Source organism: Chiroxiphia lanceolata, chromosome 15 (assembly GCF_009829145.1).
Source record: "Chiroxiphia lanceolata isolate bChiLan1 chromosome 15, bChiLan1.pri, whole genome shotgun sequence".
Taxonomy (NCBI): Eukaryota; Metazoa; Chordata; class Aves; order Passeriformes; family Pipridae; genus Chiroxiphia; species Chiroxiphia lanceolata.
Genome location: NC_045651.1, coordinates 9,309,313 through 9,327,053, shown reverse-complemented (window position 1 = coordinate 9,327,053; position 17,741 = coordinate 9,309,313). Strand labels below are relative to the sequence as shown.

The following is a 17,741-nucleotide window of genomic DNA, read 5'->3' as shown; positions in this document are numbered from 1 at the left end:
CTCCAGGACACCCTGGGGACCCCAGCGTGAGAGACGTGAGCCAGAGGCTTGGGCACAGTGAGGAGGAGAGAGATCAAACCAGCAGCCAGGTGAGATGGGTACAGCCAGGTGAGACCTTTCGTTCGCTGCCCACCTTCCTGCTCACCAACAGAGCCATCCAAGCAACCTCACCACCACCACCAGTGATGCTCACAGCAGCCTGGACCTGCTTTCAGAGACTGAGGGGGTTTGGGGGACTTTCCTGTGCACTGGCATCAGCTGCCCCAATGCACAGACCAGCTCTGACCCCAGCTCAAAACATTCAAACTGCAGTGGGTTCTGCTGGGCTAAAGAGCAGAAGGTGGAAGCTGTGTGTAGGGCAGAGCAGCATCCCCTGTCCTCATCGCCCTGGGGTATTCAGGCACCTCGGTTTGCTCTGCTCTCGGCCTGGCTCCTCCTGCTGCAGATCCAAATTTCGTGTCAGAAAAGGAAAAAAAATACGCCAAGGAGGAGCAAATGGGCAGGACACACCGGGAACAAAGCCTTCCTGTGTCCAGAAGGAGGCCGACACCGGAGGAGAGCCGGGGGCGGCCGGATCGCCGGGTGCGGAGCCGGGCCGGCGGCAGGTGGCACTGCGGGATAAGATCGGGATACCGGGAGCACTGCGGGATACGGCGGGACACCGGGAGCACTGCGGGATAACGCCGGGATAACGGGTACACCGCGGGATACGGCGGGACACACGGAGCACGGCTCGATACGTGGGACACTGGGAGCACTGCCAGTTCCCCGCTGTCACGGGAGGGGAGCAGGGCCAGGCTAGTTTGTGGTTTGCAAGCACGTTTTCCACTAGGGCAGAGCTCTGGATGGCCCCCGGCTCGGCGCTGCCCGCTATGGCAGCACGGCAGCAGAGCTTCCCACTGGCAGCTGTCACTGCTTCGGAAACACGGCCCCAGTCTGTCCCATACACCGAGCAGAGCTCCCCTTTCCCCACGTGTGCCCAGGGGTGGCTGTGTCCTGGGCGCCCATGGAGCACCCAGGGCTTGGCAGGATCAGACACAGACGTTCTCTCGGGCACAGCCTCCCGCTGAACCAACCACAAGGCACTCGGGTACCCGGAGCACCAGAGCACTTGTCCATCTGCCTCCAAAAGCCTCCAAGAGGCAAAAAGGCGCCACAAACTCTCGCTCAAGACTTGCCTCCATCCCAAGCCCTGGCTTCCAACTGCCACTCTGCCTTGTGGCTTCGCTGCCTGTCAGAGGAGGACACTATTATATTATCCTGTTCTCCCCCTGGTGCAGTAAGATTTAATTAATACTTGCCAAATGCTCTGGAAATAGGAGACTGTTAATTATTACAGCACAAGTGATACCAAAGAATCACACACCTGATTGCAGGTGTTAGGTCGAATTTAAAGGGCCCATGTGTTACCCTGAGCCTCAAGTTTTGGGTTGAGGCAGAAATCACACCTGCCCCAGGCTCCAGCTGCTACAGCAGGCAGATATGTAGGACAATCAGCTCCCAGCCTCTGAGGGGTGTAAAATTCCCTAGAAGGAGGTGGTTCCTTGGGACAGCTAGGTTATATGCAGCAAAGAATTCAAACTGTGTTATCAGGAATAAGCTTCTGTGGGCAAGTGCACCAGCACCATGTACTCCCCCCAACACATGACAGGCCTCAACCTGATGAAAGATCTTTCCTATAGGGGAACCTATTGCAGGGCATAGGTTCCTCCATAGGAAACCTATGGGGCCATACTCATCCCAAAAGGGTATGAGTAGAGATGGACAAGATCTAGCAAGTCTTCAGGATTCCTAGTATGCTGCCTCACAGAGAAGTTCTCCTGTGCACAAGGTCACAACCTCTCCAACTGGTTCTGAGAAAGAGACCACAACCAAGATTTAAATGAACAATGTGTTTTCAAGACATCTTCCTATTTAAAGGAAGAGGAAGCAAATTGTCTGTGCTAATCTGCTATAAACAGCACTCTGCAGAGCTCCAGGTGAGCTGGCCAAGTGCAGACGATCTGTTACTGCTAAAGAAAGCTTCCTCCATACCAAACCCCAGAGGTGGGGCACCAGACAGAATTAAAAATAGCCCTCTAAAGTGAATGGTGGATGCTAGGACTATCTGTTCTACTAGCTCAATTAAAGGTTTGTATTTAAAGTGATCTGAGGATCTACCCAGCCCCTGAGAGAAGAATAACAGCTATAGGAAGAGATAAGTACTCTCCTTTCTGCCTCCCTTGCTGTAATTACACCCGTTGCTCTGAGGCTATTTGTAGTTTCAGCAGCCAATTCTGGATCCTCCAATGTACCTATTAAACCAGCAACAAAAGTGGTAAACTGAGCTTGGAGGAAGAAGTAGGCGGTAATTTCAGGAGCATCTTCACCTGGCATAATTGTCCTCAACCACAAAAATACACACTACAGTTAACAACGACATCCTGTATATGGACAGACTTGGGTTTCTCAAAAATAGCAGTGGTGTAAAGCTTCCCAGCTAAGATGGCAAACAGCACTAAAGCTCTGCACCTGGGGAGGGGAGGAAGGATTTTCAGAAAGGTCCCTTATGGCTGCTGTAGGATTTGAGGGCTGTGTTTTCACTGCTTCTCATCAGACTGAATACTGTGGTATGGGGGCCCTCTGCCATTGCAGGCACACTACATAGCACAACAAAAAAAGACATGGCCACATAAGAAAGCATCTAACACAAAACTGGCAGCAGGGTTTTTGAGGTCTCTGCCAGTCTCCTTGAGCAGCTCCAACCAAATATAAACTCTGGAGACAGTTTCAGGATCCTCTGCACTGTCAGTGCTGCAACAAACCCATGACTCTCCATCTGTGCTTTCTGTTCAACTGTGAGATGAGAACAGAAACGCCTTGGGGACTGATATGATGACTACTTTTAGATGTACCTAAATCAGTGGCCAAGTCAGTCTTCAGAATCCCAGAGACTGAGGGATAATCCACCCCTCTCAAGCTGCAGGCTGAACACAGCCCAGGCCCACGCCTGAGGCTCACAGACATGTGGAATTACAAACACTGGTAAAAAACCTCACCAAAGAAAGTAGATGTCATTTCCAATGCTCACATACACCATGCCCTCCTCTACACAGCAAATGTCACCTGAGTCTCTTGGTCACCACAGGAGGCTGAGGGCAGGCAGCACTCTAACCCCCTTTGCATCCCAGTGTTTGCTTAAATCCAATTTTCAAACAGGGCTTGCTGCTGGCAGGAGCTCTGAGTTCTTTCCAACACTCTCCTCAAGAGCAGTTCACCCCTTCTCTGGCAATGCTGGGAGAAATAAGCAATTGGGAAACTGCTTATTAGAATGTTCTCATGAGTTTTGTTTGTTAGCAGCTATTGGATGACCCCTCCTCAGGGAGATCCTGGATTAGTGTTCTTTTGTGCCTTGCTGCATATTTGTTACCTCAGAGCAGGCCTGGCTTGAGGACCTGATGAATCTCCTCAAGGTATATGAGGAACTGGGGTGACAGCAGCAGAACCAAACTCTGTTTCTGCTGCCAGAAAATGCAAGAGAGTGAGAGGAGTCTCTGAACATGTCTGGCATGAGGCATCGACCTGTTGCAATGTTACACCTTTCCCTGATGGCTCCTGCACATATGCCAGCTGCCATGGGCAGAACTTCACATCCTGCCCTGCCAGAGCAGGTTCTGGCTTGGTTGTTACCCAATCTCTTACCATTCTCTCCCTCTCAATATTGTCAAGTGAACAGCATCCCAAAGAGCATTTTCTCTTTGACCTCAGCAACATCCCTGTGACCCTTACAAACTCACCATGCCAAAGGGATGGCAGAGTGAAGCTGTCTATGAATGCAGTGGGAAGGCAGGATGAAGCTGTTTGCATGAGCAGGAGAAAAGTTCCTGCTTCTTTAACAGCCAGTGTCCTTAAATTGAATTTTGCCCTCAAAGAACTGAGTTATGCAGCAGAAATTTTCTTCCTCTTCTTCTCAACCCTAGAGAGGCCTTCTCTTCTCTTGCCTATGTAAGTGAACAGAAGTAAAAGTGATCTAAGCACATACTGATCTCATAGGGAAACACAACACTCTTCCCTTACTCACCAAATGTTCCTGCTGAGGCAGCACACAAGAGAAGGTTTCAAGACGAGGGAGATTGTATCTTTGTTTTACATTTGTTTCATCAAAACAGAGGAGAAGGAAAATATTTGCAGCCTGTTTTTGTTCCCACCCACAGCCAGATGCTTCTCTCTGCCTCCAAAGCTAGGTGAAGACCCACTTCAGAACAAGAAAGCCAGTACTGCAGTCTGTGCTTGCAAATGGCCCATGAGAGCTTTAAAATGACCATCCCAATGTCCTGCTTTGACAGAGAGCAGTCAGAGTTTGAGGAGAAAATGTTGTCCAAGGATTTAACCACATTCGTAAAACCCCATTAGTCCATCAGGAGAGCACCCAACTATGACCTGCCTGTGAGAACAGACCAAAACCAGGAGCCACTGTTCAAGTCAACAACATCAGAGCTTTCCATGTGCATCCTCCTACAGCTAGTCTCAGTTAAGACACTGGGACACCATAAGCTCTTGAAGGAGGGATGATCTGCAGCTCCAGTGGAAAAAAAGTGGAAACAAGTCTTTGAGTCTCCCCTGTACTACTTCTCTCTCCTCCAAGAGGAACCCACTCATCTACAGGTGAATTTGCTTACACAGCTTATGGCAGTGCCAACTCTCTGGCCAAAATCCTTTCCACCATCTATTCCAGAAGAATCTCCATCCAGCCAAGGTGCAGAACTTCTTTCCCAAAGAACCTCACGCTATTTTTAAATCTGCAGCTTCAGTAGCTGAAAGATGCCTCCTTAATCCACAGATCAAAGGCTCTTCCACTCCTCTCTCCTTCTCCTCTCTACAGGCTAAAACACACCAGCTAGGGTTTATTTCAGAGATGTTTCCCTCTATGAGGAGCAGGGGTAGAGTATCCCAGCCCCAACTGTCTTCCCAAAGGCTCCTAGCCGGTGCCATCACAAAGCAGGACCTACTGCTGCATCGGGAGACTTTCCACCTCACACTGATCACCAGGCAGCTCAGACATTCCTCTGTATTTTTGAAATTTTGCATCCCCATCCCTGCAGACCTTCACCCAGGACCTGTGGCACATCCCCTGCACCAAGAGCCAAGCCCCAGCCCCAGCCCCAGCCCGCCGTACCTCAGCTCCCCTACTGCCCCGTGTCCACCAGCCACCACAGAAAGCTACCAGGGATGTGACAGCCTCTTGCAAGGGTCTTGCCCACCCAGCCTGAGTAGGTGTCCCCCCAGAGAAAGGCAAAGCAAGAGCAAGGGCCGGGCAGCGAGCAGCTGTTAGTACCTCTCTGCAGGAAAGAGGCCGTTCTCTGGATAAACCCTGATGAGGAAAAAAACGAACGGGAGACAAGGCATGAGGCGGGGAGGGAAACGAACTTGGGGGCGGCAGCAATGGTGGCAACAGCTCAATTAATGACTGAAGGGGGAGGCCAGCACAGTGTGGAGAGCTGTGGGCATCTGACCCACCTTTGAGAGTGCCACGGGAGGCACAGGGGACATGGGATCAGGACTTGGAGGCTGCAGTGAAATCCCAGGTGGATGGAGGGGACACACTGTGCTGGGAAGCCCCACAGGGGAGCAAAGCAGGGGTTTATCTTGCCATGGGGCCAGGCCCTTGCCCTGCTCCAGGAGACCACAGCTGTGGGTGAAAGGAGGAGTTGGTGTAACCAGCAGAGAGGAAAGGAGTCCTTACCAGACCTCTTCTTTCCAATGGGCTCCCTGAAAAAGAGAAGGAAGAGTATCAGCGGAGGGATGGGGCAATTGGGTTGTTGGTCAAGTGACAAACCACCCAGGAAAGCACAGCAGTGCTTGGCCCTGGTGGGGCCACTGACCTCCCTCAACCAGCTAATGTCTCTATGGTGACATGGGGCACCACCCACCCTGCAAACAGCCCATCTCTCCCCTCCTTTCATTTAGTAATTTAATGTTTTGTCTTTCCCAGGGGAAGCCTGGGTTTCTGGCCTGGCCTCCTTGGTGGTTTGGTCTGACAGCTACAACTCCCACCACGTCACTTGGTGAAGGTGGGTGGATTGGGATGATAAGGCAGCAGTCAGGAGCTAGGGAAGCCAAAACCCCCAAAACTGCTCCCAGCACAAACCACAGCTCCCACAGAAGTGGGTGCCAGTTTGAAAACAGACAAAGAGGGAAATACTAGACTTCCTCCATGTCCCATGCTTCTCTCAGGGACAAGGTTGGGGAGCGGAAGGAAAGGGGAAATCATTTATACCCCAAAACGGGACAAGTCATTAAAGTGTTGTTGACAGGATGAACACCAGGGCTGTGCAGCCTTCAGGACAGAGCAAGCAGGAGCTATTGGTGGTTGTGAGGAGGCAATGAGGGAGCTTCAGCCCAAGTCCTCTCACTTTGGCTGGTCCGCTGACCACACCACTGATGAGATGGCTTAGAAACTACGGGTCCTGGGTCCCTTCTCTGATCTGAATGTTACCAAGAAACATGGTTGGTGAACAGCCTCAAACCCAGGGCACAAATACAACTCTGCAGGCACAATGAAATCCAAACCAAGGAAAATACGGGCCCAGAAAAACCTAAAAAACCTCCGAGTAACAAACTAAGACCCAACCAGCCTGAAATCCAAATAAATGCATCAGCCCTGTTCCCAGCCCAGCCACAGCAGTCCATGCTGCCACAAAAGGGCTCTCAGTACTTTCACATAATTCACCACTCTAGCCTTGAAATGCTGTGGTAGCGTGGGCTGATGGTAACCAGTTCCCTCTTCACTTACAGAAGACATTGCTTTCCCCACTCCTCAGACTCACACTGGTGAAGACCATCTGACCAAGGCAAAATATTCTGGTACCAGGAGATAATACATTGATTCTTGTTATTTCCAGGAGAAGTAACAAGCACAGAGCAGGGACTAGAGTTTCCAAGGAGGAAAACATTCACCTGGTGGTAAGAGGACTCTCCTCAGACTTTGAGCTGCCTGACCACTGCTTGGAAAAGTGGCTGGACCACCCCAGATGGCCCCAGGAGCCCTTTCATCTGCTTATCACGTCCACTGGCAAAACTTCCCCTCCCTCCCTGTTTTCAGGCTATGCAGAGAAATCCCTCCATGCTCAGTGAGAAAGCCAGAGCTGGGCTATGCTTCGCTCTCTTTCAAGCTTATCTGCATTTTCAGACTGTAATTAGCTGTAGTCATTTTATTCCCCTAGAGCCATGGGGTGATGTGGGGACTTGGCTGCCTTCAAGGCCCACCCATCCTGGGAATGTGTTCTGCTGGCAATGCCTTCTCCTCCCAGTCCCTCTCTCCCTCTGCACCTTAAACCTCTGGTATTCATCCATGGAGGTATCAATAAAATTAAACGAAATGCAACAAAGTTGGACCAGAAACAAATGGGACATTGTTATCTAGAAACTGTAGACTGTTGAGTTCAGAGATCACAGACTGTGCAAAGACCTGAATGCCATGTCCTGGGTGCAGAGACCAATGGAGGAATCTACTGGACAGAGCATCCCAAAGACTCTCTATCTCTATAGAGAGACTGCATTGCAGAACTAAATTAAAGTTTATTAATAAGCCCCATTAAATTCATCCCAGTTCAACGGTACAGCAGGGAAGGGAGGCAAAGCAAGGCCAGATGAACCCACTGGAGATCAGCAGGTGGGCATGGCACCCTCATGCTGACTGGAGGGCACTGATGGAAATAACTGTTGTTTTTCCCCTGCCTTCTGCTAAACCTATTACTGTAACTCATCCCCCTGTTTCCTTTCACCGGCTGCTCCGTCTGAGTGAGGGGGCAAGGAAGGAGCTGCAATTTCACTTTGCTGCTGGGTTGTTCCTGGCAGGGTTACAAAGAGCTGCAGGTCTGAAGACCAGCAGCCTCAGCCCACCACCTCAGAGAGGACAAGAGCTCAGACAAGACAGGAAACAGCAGTAAACTCCCGGCAGCATCTCCTCCTCCTCCGATCCCAGTGGACCAGAGAAAGGCACGCACCAGAGCTTGCAGGCACGGCTTCCTGGAAACTGGAGGCTCCAGAAGAAGGGAAGGAAAGGCCACTCTGCCTTCCACTGTAAAACTCATTTACCTCCAACCCCCACACCAGCCAGGCTGTGCAGATGAACCAGCAGCCACAGCACAACTACAAGGCATCAATACACAGCTATGGCTGAGTGCCATCAACCAGCCTCACAGAGCTTCCCAGGTGCTAAAACACAGGAATGGTTCTCCAGCTGCTTCCCATAACATTCCCACTGATGGCAAGGGTTCCTGTGTGCCTGTTGTCTCACTTAAAGCTCTGAGCCAACAGGACAGTCTCAGTGGGCTCAGTACAGTGTCCTTCAAGAACCTAATAATCCCCTGGAGCGATCCTGAAAGGAAACTTTTACACATGGAGAACTCTTAGCACCAATTAATAATCCCTATGGCACTTCTTTTTTTTTTTTTTTTTTAGAAAAAGAGGGTCAGGTTTCTCAAGCATCTTCTCTAGTGTATCAGACAGCATCCCTCTGGATCCAGTGATGGGAAGAAGTGAGGTGGGGAGCACAAGGATTCAGCAAGGGTGTGAGGCAAAGTGAAGAGCTTGGGAAGCAGGTTGAGAACAAACACAAAGATTTTGTTCTTCAACACTATGTAAGTGAACTGTTAAACTATTTACTGCAGGATGCTGGGGACACTGAAAGTCTGCATGGTCTTACAGGGTCATAATTCAGGCAAGAAATGTTAATTAAGTCATTAATTATAAAACCAGATAAATCCTAAAGGCTAGAACAGTGATGAAGAAGAGTTGTTACAGGCTTGCTTGGCTTTAAACTCTTTCCTAAGGCATGTTTGGTGGCTGCTAGGCCAGGCAGGGCCCTGAGCTGCAGGGAGGTGGCCCTGAGGTTGCCATGTAGAAAAGCCTACCTTGCAGTGGGACTCATGGGAGGAAGGTGCCCCAACATGTGGCTCAGGGACCTCAGCACCATCCCTGCTGCCCCACAGCCCTGGCCTCAGTGAGCTCATGGAATAGGTGAAGGACAGTGGAACGCTAACAGAAGGAAAATAACTCCAGCTGCTGCAAAACCACACAGGAGCCACATCAAGATGAGACGGATCTGAGGTCAACATTCCCAGAAAACATCTCCCGCATAAAAAAAACCCCTCTCTTAGTAAAAAAAAAATTCCTTCTGGAATACAGTAAGGTCACCAAAATAGCTATCAGGAGGTAGTTCTTCTTCTAAGTATTCAGCAAGCTTGGAGATATTAGAAAAATTTATGCAGGCAAGAGAGACTGAGAAATGGGGGTACAACAGAGCTCTTGTTTGGGAGAACTGATGTTTAGCAAATGCTCCAGTGAGCTCTGAATGGAGCCCCTGTCCCCACACACCAGTGCCAGGGCTGCCCCTGTGTTTAACCACTGGAGAATCAGCCAAGCTGAGCCCTCAGGCTCAGAAACCTGCTCTGTTAGCACAGAAAACCAAGTGCTCTGCCCATGCAACTGGCACAAAGTGTATTTTTGCAGAATGGATTCAACCTCTCTGGTATTTTTTGTGTTGCCATCTAGGAACGATAGTTCTCAGCAGAAAAGGAAGGAGATGGCTATTTTGGATCTGAGATCCTGGTGAATCTGCACGTAGGCATTAGGAGAACTGTGAAACAAACAGTTCAGTACACAAGCTGTAATTTGTCTGGATAGCAGGGCACAACCCAAAAGCCACAAGCCAGCAAGTATCCAAACCAAAAGCCATCAATGCATGGATCTCTAGTTGACCAGCAAAAGCTCCTGGAATGGCTTCCTCCATGGGGCAGCCACTCCATCCTGGAGTAGGGACCTGAGCCTCCCCTTTTTCTAGTTCATGCCCCTATTACTCCCCAAACACCACACAAAGGTGACAAGGAAAACTTTCACTCCTGGCACAGCTCAACTACAAGGAAAGGTAAGCACACAAGAAGCTACAGGGAAGCAGGAAGAAGAGAGATTTGCCTATGGAAGATACTGGCTGCAAGTCTGCACTTCCAATTTATGGAAACAAGGGAAAGGAACAGATTTTCTCCTCATTTTAATGATGGAAATATGCTTCTGTCAATCATCCTCTTCTGACACTTTGGACCAAACACAAATCTTTTACCCACAATGGCTGCCAGTACCATGGTCCTAAGCAGGACCTTTCACAGAATCACAAAATGGTTTGGATTGGAAGGGACCTTAAGGATCATCTCATTCCAACCCTCTGCCATGGGCAGGGACACCTTCCACTAGACCAGATTGCTACAAGCCCCATCCAACCTGGCCTTGAACACTTCCAGGGATGGGGCAGCCACAGCTTCTCTGGGCAACCTGGGCCAGTGCCTCACCACCCTCAAAGGAAAAAACTTCTTCCTAATATCCAATCTAAACCTACTCTCTGTCAGTTTGAAGCCATTCCCTCTTGTCCTGTCACTCCAGGCCCTCGTAAATAGTCTCTCTCCATCTTTCCTGTAGGCTCCCTCCAGGTACTGGGAGGCCATAATTAGGTCAGCCTAAAGCTTCTCTTTTCCAGGCTGAACAAACACAATTCTCTCAGCCTTTCCTCATAGGAGAGGTGCTCCATCCCTCTACACATCTTGGTGGTTTCCTCTGGACTAGCTCCAACAGATCAAAGTCCTTCCCCCTACGAGAGACAAGTTGGCCCAGTCAGATCACATCAGGCTCGAGACTCATTTTAGCCCAGTTCTCCCTTCCTTGATTTATTGGGGCTGGTGCCTGCCCAGATTCCCTGTCAGTCTCCATGTGGGAAGCAATCTACTACTGTGACTGCCAGTGCCACCCCCACATCACTGCACAGCACCAGGGCTTCGAGGGGTTACTGACAGAGTAAGTGGGGCTGCTGCAGGAATAACCTCATTAGCAGCACACCCTTTCCTCATCTGGTCAGCTCTCACCTCATTTCCAGGCACCTTCCAGCCCGGATGGCACAGGCAGCCCCCGGCACTGAGAACCCTTTGCTGATTCAGCAGCAGCTGGGATTCAGCTGAACCCTGGGTCCTGCCCATCCCCTGCTCCCTCCAGGGATGCTTTCCTTGGCAGGGAGGAGCAGGGTTACTCCCTCTGCACTTGGTCCTCCACCCCAGCAAAGAAAATACACAACAGCAGAGCTGAACTGCCCTTGAAACGCCCCAAAATCCTCTCCCTCCAGTCACGGGCTGTTTGGCAGAAAGAGCAGGAAGGAGAGTTGTGGATGTGAGCTCAGAGGGTACCCAGGCATACAGAAAGAAGAAAATAGTTTTTAAAAGCTGTGCCTGTGCCCCTACTGGAAAAAAAAAAAAAAGGGTTCACAATCCAAAAGGTTCAAACCAGTAACTTTAAGTGTCTTATATCTGATGGGCTGCTCAACTACCCAAAAGAAAACAATGAAAGATGCTTTAAATTGAAGAGGTTTCTCCTGTCACCAGCCTCTGGGAAGCAGCACCACGACAGCTCTTTCCCCACCAAATCCCACTTGTAACTGTGGGGAATGGTTAAATAACTACTCAGGAATATTAATAACTTATTAATAACTACTATTGTATTGTTTACTACAGAGTTAACCTGGGCTCCCTCATGTTGCAGAGCCGAAATTCAGCTGGCGAGGAGAGTGAGCAGCTGAATGCCTTGACTCAGCAGTGGCTTCGTGCCCAGCCATTCAGACTTCCCCAGCCTTATTCCAGAAACTCTCTGCTGCGGTTAAAAACAGCTTCAAATTGAAAAAGGGTGGGTGGGAGGTAAGGGGGGTGTGCACAGCAACTTTCCACCTCAACAGCCGGACATCCTGCTGCTGGTCAGACCTGTTGAAATATGTGGGGAGCAGGAATCTGATGACTCCTCTTCTTTGAAAATATAGGGCTTCCATCCAACACTGAGAAGAAAAATCCCACATCCCCCCAGACTGCAACTTTCTGGAGATTTCTTTTTCCATAACCATTTCTCTTCTCCTTCTTCCCCTGCCCCCTTTGCATTGCTCAGTAGAGTCAGCTCTTCCAAATTTCCTCCAAATTCAGCCTCACTCTGACAAACCACTGGGCAGAAGCTGTTGAGTTATCCCAGTCCAGAGCTTGCTGGACAGGGATCCACATCACAAAAGCCACCAGTTGTCACTGCCAGTGGAAAAACTGCAATCTCCGTCTGCTTTCCTGTTTGAAGTGGTCTGTCCGGGCAGGAATACACAGGAAAGTTGGGGATGAGGAAAGAGGGGATAGAGGAAGGGCTTCACCTCCCTCTTCCACCCTCCAACTGCTGGAGACTCCTGTCTCAACTCCACTTTTGGCTGTGATGTCCCACACAACTGGAAGTGACGGTGGAAGAAGGAGGCACAAAGTCAGTATTTGACCCTTTCCCTCTCCACAGGACAGGCTGGAGCTTGCAGAGCAGGCAAGAGATTGAGAAGGGTTGAGGAACTCAGCTTACAGGGATGGGATCCAGCAGTGACCTGTTTGTGTTGGTGCTCCCAACACCAGCACAGGGACACTGAAGGGAGCTGCACTGCAAGAAAGCAGAGAGCCCTGGCCCAGAGAGAGCTCCAGTGCTGGGGAAAGCAGACACCACAGGGGCCTGGAGACAAATGCATGGGCTGTCCAACCTCCTCTTTCCTTTCCCAGACTGCCAGCTCCAAGGACTAAATTCACCCTTTGCAGCTTAATCAGAGCTCCACAGACTGCAGCCAACTGTGGCCCTTGAAAGGGGTTTGACATCCTGGGGTGATGCAAGTTAGGGGGACCCTCACCTGCATTCCAGACAAAACAGCATTCAAAGGCACATCCATCAGCACTCAAAGGCACATCCCCTTCAGTGCCACCAGCTGCCACTCTTGTGGGCATGCTGGGACCAGAGGTGTCAACCAGGGAAGCCAAGGGAGAGGACAGAGAGCAGGAAGGCTCCCAACCATGGAGCCTTGAGAGCCCTGAGAGTGGCTGCTTGGCTTGGCACCGAGCGTGCTGACCAGTCCTTTTTATCCCTTTCTCATTCCCGCCTTTCAACCACCCAACATAAAAATCTTCCCTTTTTTTTTTTTTTTTTTTCCCACTCTGTTCATGGCCTGGCTCCCTTTCAAATTCCCGGAGAAAAGTATTTATCTGCTGGATGAATGATGACATCCGGCCAAACCCCAGACACGCCATCACGTCTGATCCAGCCCAGCCGTCTATCACAGCTCCCATCTCGTTATTGGTAACCTGGCGACCTGCCAGCACTCAGGGGCTCAGGAACAGGCTCCCACCAATCTCTCCAGAGGAGAGAGAGTCAAGGACTTTTATTAATTAGCATTTTGTATTGTAGCTAATAAATACCCCTCTGGCATTCAGAATGGGATGGGGAACACAATAGAGTTGTCCTTGAGATGCTGTAGCGTTTTGCTGCTGGAGGCAGACGGAAAAGAGCCACCCAGTAAGTCCTTCTGTGTGCTGCAAGCTTGCCTGCCCTCCCTGGAGAGGAGCAGGCAAGGGGGAGGCAGCATCTCCTCCCTGGAGAGGAGCAGGCAGCAGGAGGGAGCATGACCACCACTGGATTCAGTGGTGCACCACCTGCTCGCCCACCCAGAACTGCAAAGGCCAAACACTCACACAACACAGAGTAGTTCTGCACCCAGGAGCTGCCAAGTGTTGCTGCAGGATGCTGTGGGATGTCCCTGAGGATGGATCCCACAACACAAGCACATGCTCGGGATTTGGTTTTGGGCTGGTGCATCTGGCTCCCCTTGTTTCTCAGACCCAAACCAGGGAGGTGATGAGGGACATGGCACTGGTTGCTGCAAGGACAGAGGGCTGGAAGCTACAGCTTCAAACACAGCCAGGCACATAGCTGCACCACTCTGGGGCTGCTGCTCAGCACCCATACATCTCCCTCCACATTGGAATGTGCTCCTTGTTCTGGCCACAGCCCACACCCTGCCTGGTTTCTGGCTCAGCCTATTAGAGAAAATAAAGGTGAGGAAAGTGGGTGCAAAACTGAAGCAGCCCTTCATTCCACTATGGATGAAGGTGCCTCAGCTACAGGTAGGCTCCAAAGCTGACTCTTATTGCAAAGCAGCTCACCATCCTCACTCAGGGCTCAAAGACCCATGTACAGGCAGCACCCCACATCCCAAAACAGCCCCAGGGGCTGTTAACCCCCATGATACCCTCCCCTCCATGTCCTTGGCAAGCTCATCTTTCTCCTGTGTCTCTCGCTTGTCCCTGAGGTGATGCCTTCCCTGAGGGATGACCAATGGGGTGGAAGGTTAAGTGGTCAGCAATGGCTGGGCAGGATGGATGACGGCGTCAGCTGACAGCAAGCAATTAGTTAATGGGCTCTGGGGCCCTCAGACCAATCTCATCAGTGACCACGAGCTGCAGCAGGAATGATGACAGGCCAGGCGAATAGTAACAGGAGCCAAAGGAGGAAAGTAGGGGTGGGGGAAGGGGGAATTGTGAGAAGGAACAAAAATAATCAAAAACCCAGAGAGAAGATACAGTCCACACAAGCATGATACTTAGCTGGAGACCTGACAGGCTCAGTCGCTTCTCAGAAGACAAAAACAAAATGCCTTTATCTACCTCCACACCCTTCCAATACAGAGTGCTGTCAAATCAATTTACTGCCTTTTCTCTCACAATCAATCAGGCCTCCTCCATTGCTCAAGCCCTGGTAGAGCCATGCACCGTGTCACATGCAGCATAAAAAGAGAGCAGCATAGCAGGAGATGGAGGCGGCTGCTCAGATTTATGCTGCTTGTGATTAGTAAGAGATGGGTGGCTCCTGGCCAAAGCAGCTCATAGTCACAAGACTTATAACCACACAGAGTTGCGTAAGGGACGCAAAATTCCCTGCAAATGTTCCTCGGTTTGCATGGAAAGGCTCTGGAGCGCCGATATGGATGGGGCTCATGGACATGGCTAAGGGAAAGAGCCCTTCAAACGAGGCAAAGGTTCTTAGTAACCATGTGAAAAGAGGCTTTTCAGATTGACCATGTTTCTGAAACTGGTATTTGCAGGTAGGAAGTGATTCAGGAGGAGACCAGCACTTCATAGGGTCCCAGAGAAGTGTTTCCACTTCCCCACTGGAGAAGGCTAAGACAGGAGTTGTCTGACTGGCCAGAGGTGTCCACCTTGAGCTGCACAGCCCATGCTCCCTCTCCAAGAAAGTCTCCTAATCCCAGATCTGTAACTTGTGGGGGAACCACTAATGAACATCAGACTCACGGATATCAACAAGTTCAAGGCAGTTTGTGTTTCCTCACCATCCCAGAGGTAGCAGCTGCCCAACCAACTTACTCTTTGGGGGGTGTCAAGTCATCAGGTCGTGTCTCAAAGAACTGGAGAACCTCCTCACACTGGGAGATGTAGGGAGGCAGCTGGATCAGAGCCTGAGGAGGAAACAGAGACAACACTGATGGGAAGCATCAAGGCAGTGCAAGAGGCTGGGTGAGGACAGGCCCTCGGAGCAGAGGGGCCTGGGACATGGCATCCAGCTTGGCACCCACATGGTTCCTGCACACAGGAGCACAGAGCCAGGCTGGGGAGAGCTACAGCAAACACACACCAAAGTGGAGCAAGACCCAGGGAGCCCCCAGTTACACTCACCACATGTAAGACTAAAAGAGAATACGCAGAGACTGCTCAGGCCCTGCCTAGCCCAGCTCCAGCCTTTTGGGCAGATGTTCCCTTGCAGGGTAAGAGCCACAGGGATGTCCATCCTGGCATCCAGCCTTCTGACTGTGGCAGAGCTCAGTTTCCCAGCCATGCTGGGGACATGGAGCCGTTATCCTTGGGAAAGGCTGGGCAGTTTACATGTGGTAAACTCCCAGTGCCATCAGCCCTGACCAGCACATCCCAAAAATGCTCCGCTGGGCAATGGCAGCTTGGGAAGAGGAAGGGAGAGAAGTAACAGGAGGCAAAGGCACGGACACCAGCTCATCAGGGCAAGGGCTGGAAGGCCACTATGCTGCTGTGGAATGGTAGGAGATATAAACTGCCTCTACTTTTCTCCTTTCCCTCTGAGGAAGCCTGTTGCAAAAAAGATTCAACAGTGGGACTTGCAGAATGAAAGTATGTCTGGCTGGGGGGGCTGGGGGCAGAGGCTGGGGCAGCAATATTTGCCTTGGCAAGAGCTCTTGCAGGTCCTTTCCACCGTGGGCTGCAATGAGGGCTTTGCAGGACAGCAGCTGCCTGGCAGAGAGCCCTGCCCGCCCTCTGCTCGTGCAAGGGAATGGAGTCACAGATAATGGCAACTGCAATAAGTAAAAGAACCCGATGCAATTAAAATAGGGACCATTTGAAATCAGGGAGCAGTGCTGCAGCCCAAACTGGAGCAGATGTTTAACCCATTTTCTGTATAATTCCCACTCCCCTCTACGTGCTGTCACAGCAGTCTCGTGACAGCAGTGTGGGCAACCAAACCTCCACTCATTGCTGCCTTGGAGACGAAGCCACATCTGCAAAGCCCCAAGGTTACCACACAGATCAGATGTGGCTACATATTGACCTAACTGCTGGCCCCTAAAAGCCCTTCCAGCCATTCAGCAGACAGTCACTCACTGCCAGCACAGCAGACAGTCAGACCACTAATCATGGGCCAGATGCGAACAAGATCATGTGAGAGACAAGAGAGAGAAAACTACTCACTCCACGGCTTTTGGATCCAGGGAAGGGCTATTCAAAGATCAAGTTTTGCATGGATGCCATTCCCATGTGGTATCACTCGCCATTCCCACATGGTACCACTCCCCAGTTCCAGCATCCCATGTATGCAATTCTCCCATGCCAAAATCACTCCGATTTTGTGGCCTAGAGAAGGCTCCATGTCCTCTGAAAGCAGGGGATGATCACAGAAAACACCTTGTGCTGGAAGGAGGAAAGACAAGACCCACAGCTCGTTTCCCAGGACATTCTGAAGGAAGCCCACCTAGAGCTGACTCTGCTGGTACAGTGGTGGCTGAGTCAAGCAGGCCACCCTGCAATCCAGCTGGCCATGGTCTACAGCAGCTACGGCCACTAAATCAGTGGCACAAATAGCATGATGTTTGTCCCACCTCTGGCTCTGCCACCCAAAGGAGTGAACTATGGAGGGCCATCAGAACATGGCTTCAATCCATGGTGTTGGAGGCACAGCAAGTCACCTCACCCACACTGTTGCCTGCAAGCCTGAGGAGAGAGGCTATTGACCAAAGACAGAAAATATTTGTTGCATTGAAATCCATTTTCCAGGGAGTGAGAAAAGATTATTCTCTGGCAGTGATATTTTTACTGGTCCACCCCATCTCTTTGGGGTAGAGCATCACAGCATTGCAGCTCCTTCCTCAACTCTCCAATAACACTTTCTCAAAATCCCTGAGACAGAAGGAAGGCAGTTCCCACACCAGGAAAAAGACCAATAGATGTAGAACACAAAGAGAACAAACTGGAGAAATGGGACAGACCCCCAGTCCCCCTCCTTGTTATTCCTGTGGTTGTTTGAAGTCTCATTTAGCAAATGATTGCTCTTACCAGTTGCTCTGATTCTTTTGCTGCTTTTCCTGCACCTTATCTTAAATTGCACAACTTTTAGTATGGTGGGACCTGAAACAGAGCCTTCCAGCAAAAACACTGCCTTGGGAATCAATGGTTCTCTCCCTTGCTCCTTTTCCCTGCTTCTACCCCAGATTTCACCCACCTGTCCAGGGCTCTCCCAGAGAACAAAGACACTCTACTTCCCTGGTACCAGATGGCAATAAAGCAAAAATTTTTTCTGTGGGAACACATTCTCAACATATGCACCTGAGCCTCAACTCTCCCTCAGCAGGG

The 17,741-nt window shown here is 50.6% G+C and overlaps 1 protein-coding gene across 1 annotated transcript in view; it reads right to left on the bottom strand.

Annotated features, from left to right (window-relative positions):
* The window catches only part of SH3PXD2B (SH3 and PX domains 2B), a 69,078-nt gene that overhangs the window by 12,112 nt on the left and 39,225 nt on the right, over positions 1 to 17,741 (bottom strand). The window contains exons 5-6 of the mRNA XM_032703279.1: positions 15,234 to 15,325; positions 5,723 to 5,748 (exon numbers count right to left, since the gene is read on the bottom strand). Coding sequence (XP_032559170.1) covers positions 5,723 to 5,748; positions 15,234 to 15,325 — 118 coding nt within the window. The remainder of the gene's footprint in view (positions 1 to 5,722; positions 5,749 to 15,233; positions 15,326 to 17,741) is intronic.